Here is a 5429-nt window from a genome sequence, read left to right on the forward strand (position 1 = left end):
TCGCGTATTTTGCTGTGTGTTTATACAGACGACCGAAATGCGAGAGGTAACCGGAAAGCGTGTATTTTAATATCTGTCATGATCGAACCACGTCTTCTCCTTCTTACCTGGTGCGTAGGCCACGCATCCTTCCTGCGTACTCTTCCATCACTACCACATCGCGCATAGCAACCATCCCTTTATTTCGCGCTTAGTGTTAAGAGCTTTTGTGACATCATCAAAAGATGCCTCCGAAGAAGAAATCTGCTGAGGAAGTGGATCTCAGCGCGTTGAGAGATGAAGTGGCAAATCTCTCACGTATTCTCAACGGCAAATTTTCTCAACTGGAGAAAGCGGTCTCGGAGGTCAAGGAGGGCCAGCAAGGCATATTGAACTCTATTACTTTTCTAAATGCCAAATTCGAGGAGATGAAAAAGACCACCGAGCGACTGGAGGGAGAAAATCACGAGCTCAAACAAAAAAATCAGCAGCTGGAGGGAAGAGTGGACGATCTGACTCACCAAATTAATGACCTTGATCAGTACCACCGTCGGGTCAACCTTGAAATCGCCGGCGTGCCGGAAGAAAAGGGTGAAAACCCTGAAAAGATCGTCTTAAAGATTGCTCAAAAGATCACCGAAGATGTGAGCGCTGGCGACATCGACATTGCTCATCGAATAGGAAAAGAGGATGATCAGCGGGGACCACGGCCGATAATCGTGAGATTCACCAACCGACGCTCACGAAACATGATCTACGACGGCCGAAGAAAGCTACAGCACTTCACCACGAAAGATTTCGGGCTCCGCAGCAGCTCTAAGGGCAACGGACGGATCTACGTCAACGAAAACCTTGTCGCGTCCACCAGGGAGCTGCTGAAGGAAACTAACAGAGCAAGGAGGCTGGCCGGATACAAGTACCTGTGGACCCACAACGGGCGAATCTACGTGAAGAAAAACGACGGAGGCGCAATCAGTGTCATCAACAGGAAAGAGGACCTGTCAAAGCTACAGTAAATATACGAATTATACCTCTGTTTGTTGTCTACCACTATGATCCTTCCGCTAAATGCTGGATAACAATATTTTTCCTTTTAATCTCTTAACAGATGATGACTTTGTTACTTTATTTCAAAAAGACCGAAATGTACCTGCTAGAAACACCAAGTTTGATAGGACTGCAACTAGAATCTTAGCCGACAATCTAGACGAACTTAACATTGAGTTTAACAGCCACGATGAAGCGTGTCAACTTGCTCAATCGCCATACTTTACAGAAGCTACCCTTAGAGAATATCTACGAATGCTAGAACGAGACGAATTATTTTGTTTCCATTTGAATATAAGAAGTGCTAATCGAAACTTTGAAAAGCTTCGCTTATTTCTTGATAATATTGATTTGCCCATGTTACCTATCATAGGCCTCTCTGAAACGTGGTCTGTTGAAACTCCAGCGTCAGGTCCAATTAATGTTCTTGCTGATTATGATATTGTCATTAACAACAGATCAAATAGACCAGGTGGTGGAGTAGCTATATATGTTCCCCGAATATATGATTACGCTATAAAGGAAGAACTGAAATATATGAATGATGTAATAGAATCATTATTTATTGAAATTTCAGTCTGTAAGGGCAAAAACATTCTGCTTGGAGTTATATACAGACCTCCTCAATCTAATTATGATGATTTTATGAATATTATGAACGATATTTGTCGAAACGATGCATTCCACAACAAGGATTGCATCATCATGGGTGATTTCAATATAAATCTTTTGTCAAGCAGTAATGCTGCCTGTGATAACTTCCTTGATAACATTTTACAAGCCTCATTTCTGCCTCTTATTTCTAAACCAACAAGAATTACTGGTCATTCTGCTACTCTTATTGATAACTTTTTTGCTAACCTTAAACCTTTTCCAAAATCTGGCATAGTGGTGAGCGATATATCAGACCATTTTATGATATTTTGTCACTTTGATATTGGACCAAGGAGTCAAAGTACAATTCAAAGGCATGTATTTCGTCGTAAATTCACCCCTGAAAACATCGCTCTAGTTCAAGAAAAACTTCAATCTGTGGACTGGTCAATTGTGTATGACGCAAATGAAAATATTGACCAAGCATATGATAATTTTCTTTATCTTTTGAATAATTGCCTAGATGCATGCATTCCATTAAGGAAATGTCGTACTCAGGATTACAAACGAATCCCCAAGCAACCATGGGTTTCCAAAACACTCTTACGCTCAATAAATCGCAAGAGTACTTTATATGTTAATTTTATCAAAAACCGTGACGAAACCTCTCGAATGAAATATATCTCATACAAAAATATTCTTACCAATACAGTCAGATTAGCTAAAAAGAAATATTTTGCGGACCAATTGAGTCAATTCAAATGTGATATCAAGAACACTTGGAAAGTAATAAATACCGTTTTGAATAGAGGGAAGGCTGTAAATCTCATTTCTAAAGTTCAAGTTGATAATACTATCATTGAAGACAAGTCTGAAATTGCCGAGATTTTTAACTCATACTTTTCAAAAATAGGTTCAAAATTAGCACAAACTATCACTCCAAGTGATAAATCATTTTACGAATTTCTTTCCTCACCAAACGACTACTCAATTTTTTTCAAGCCAATTGACAGGCAAGAATTAATCAAAATTGTACTTCAGCTCAAAGCAAACAAAGCCCCTGGCTATGATGACATTGGCAATGTCCTTATCAAAGACATTATACATTGTATAGCAGATCCTTTATTGTTTTTATATAACCTTTCACTACAATCTGGTCAAGTACCATCTAAAATGAAACTCGCAAAGGTGACTCCAATATTCAAGAAAGGAGACAAATTATGTATCAGCAACTATCGCCCAATATCTTTGTTAACTTCGTTATCAAAAATTTTAGAGAAAATTGTTCATTCAAGGACTACTACCTTCCTTGAATCTCACAACATCATATCTGACTCCCAATTTGGCTTTAGAGAAAAACATAACACAACTCATGCCATTCTAAGTTTAATAAATACCATTTCAGCTTCAATCGAAAAATCCTGTCATACTATCGGTTTGTTCTTAGATTTTTCTAAAGCATTCGATACTATAAATCACGACATTCTGTTATACAAACTTGCGCACTATGGTATTAGAGGTAAGGCTCTAGAATGGTTCGAAAGTTATCTTTCTGGAAGAAAGCAATTCGTTACCATTGATGGATATAATTCGTCTACGGTACCAATCACGTGTGGAGTTCCCCAAGGAAGCCTTCTTGGTCCACTGTTATTCTCTATTTATGTAAATGACATTCGATGTTCTTCGAGTGTTCTCTCTTTTATCCTTTTTGCTGATGATTCAAACATATTCTATACTCACAGTGATCCTAATAAGTTAGTAGAAGTTTTAAATGTAGAACTTACATATGTAACAAATTGGATAAAAGCAAATAAATTATCTTTAAATAAACAAAAAACCAATTACATGTTATTTAGTAACTCTGTTAAACAACTTCCTGACCAAGTGATATTTGATAATTCTGTCATTAAAGAAGTCAAGACTACAAAATTTCTCGGTATTACAATTGACAATAAGCTAACTTGGAATTGTCATATTGATAATATTTGTAAGATAGTGTCAAGAAATATTGGCATTATTAATCACGTTAAACGGATTCTCCCCAAGTCAGTGCTTCTTATGTTATATTCAACTCTTATTCTTCCTTACCTTAATTATGGCGTAATGGCATGGGGAAATGCAATACAAACAAAAATGGACAGGGTACTTCTCTTGCAGAAAAGAGCGATGCGTTTAATATGCAATACCGCTTATAGATCACACACTGATGTCTTGTTTAAAGAAAACCGTATTCTTAAGATTACTGATTTATATCGTCTTCAGCTGGGTTGTTTTATGTACAATGTAGAAATTAACGCTACCCCTGCTGTATTTAAGGAAATGTTTCGAAAAAATAATGTTATACATAATTACTCAACGAGGAATGCGAATGATTATCATCTTCCTAAAAATAGAACTAGTTTTGGTAACAGAAATTTCATGTTTACTGGTCCTAAGCTTTGGAATTCCTTTGATCGTTCACTAAAACAAGCTCAGAGCTTGAATAGCTTTAAGTATAAGCTTAAAACTTTGTTTCTTGATAAGTATTGATAAACAGTTTTATGGTAATAAAACGTATATGTATACTTCAATCAATGTTTTTTAGAAGTACTTTCATTAAGTATACTCGGAAGGTTATCTTCTGTTTCATTCATTATTCTAATGGTATATAATGTACACTGTAAACACTTTATACATAAACCTGTGCTTTGTAACATATACATGACTTATTGTATATCCATAGTACGGTTCATAATTGTGCCCTTGTAAATAGTGTATATATGGTGTTTTTGTTATTCCACTCAGCCTTATCTTTGATACTATTTTGTCTATAAAATGTAGGGGGACTACATTTAACAAGCAGTGCTTCTAAGTAGTCCCCTCCACATTTGTACATGGTGTGATTTTATCTCAGAATATCATGATATTTTGTATATACATGTTATATACTCTGTATAGTATTGATATTATATCCACTATGTGTTATACCCTGTATATCTTATCATATAATGTCCACTATGTGGAATATGAATAAATTTCATTTCATTTCATTTCATTTCATTTCATTTCATTTCATTTCATTTACTGAAAAACTGGATTTCAATTGATCATTTGGCCGGGTGGTTGTCAAGAGGAACGTTACAAGAATGACCTTCAAGCTTGGTGGTCCTGATGACTTTGCCGGTGCCATGTTGATTTTTTTCATTTTTTCCCATCATGCAATAAACTGCACTGCGAACGTGACCTATGCTTGACCCCAAAATTCGAGAGGTCCGGTTCAGCTGAGGTCCGCTCGCATCGGCTCGCATCGGCTCGCAGGAGCCGGTATTTTGACTTCTGTATAAACACGAGAAATAAGCGCTCATGCGGGAGGTAAAATACCGGCTCATGCACGCCGATGCGAGAGGCTCCTGTATAAACACGCACTATCATCGCAATATTGCTGACATCGCGAAGTTCACCAAGCAACGTCCAAACAAAAGTGCGAGAGATACTGCGCATGTACCTCAAGAAACGCATATCGCATTGTACTGACTTGTATGCGAATTTTTGGATTGCGCGTGCATTGTCTCATATCTTCGCGCAGTTACAGCGCGTAATAATCTTGCATCTAACTGCGTGAAGTGAGCTAACTTTACACTTTGGTTCTCGCCTCGGCCGGTATTCCATAAACTTCTAAGACAAATTGCTTAAGTTTAAGCAATTTGTCTTAGATTTTTGCTTAGCTAAGAAAATTGCCCTAACGGTATTCCATAAACTGTAAGGCATTTTTCTTAAGTCGGGCGATTTGGCTAAGGACAAATCTTAAAGTCTGATGACGTCATAAGCAA

General features: G+C 37.3%; 1 protein-coding gene across 1 annotated transcript; it reads left to right on the forward strand.

Moving 5' to 3' along the window:
* Positions 1–224: 224 nt before the first annotated feature.
* LOC140244457 (uncharacterized) lies at positions 225–995 on the forward strand. Its single transcript, XM_072324096.1, has one exon. It carries the CDS (start codon positions 225–227, stop codon positions 993–995), a length of 771 nt encoding a protein of 256 aa, XP_072180197.1.
* Positions 996–5429: the final 4434 nt, after the last annotated feature.

The sequence above is a fragment of the Diadema setosum genome, chromosome 21 (genome assembly GCF_964275005.1).
Source record: "Diadema setosum chromosome 21, eeDiaSeto1, whole genome shotgun sequence".
NCBI classification, from domain to species: domain Eukaryota; kingdom Metazoa; phylum Echinodermata; class Echinoidea; order Diadematoida; family Diadematidae; genus Diadema; species Diadema setosum.

Coding starts and splice junctions, on each gene's coding strand:
- LOC140244457 (XM_072324096.1), top strand. CDS start 225: ATGCCTCCGAAGAAGAAATCTGCTGAGGAAGTGGATCTCAGCGCGTTG.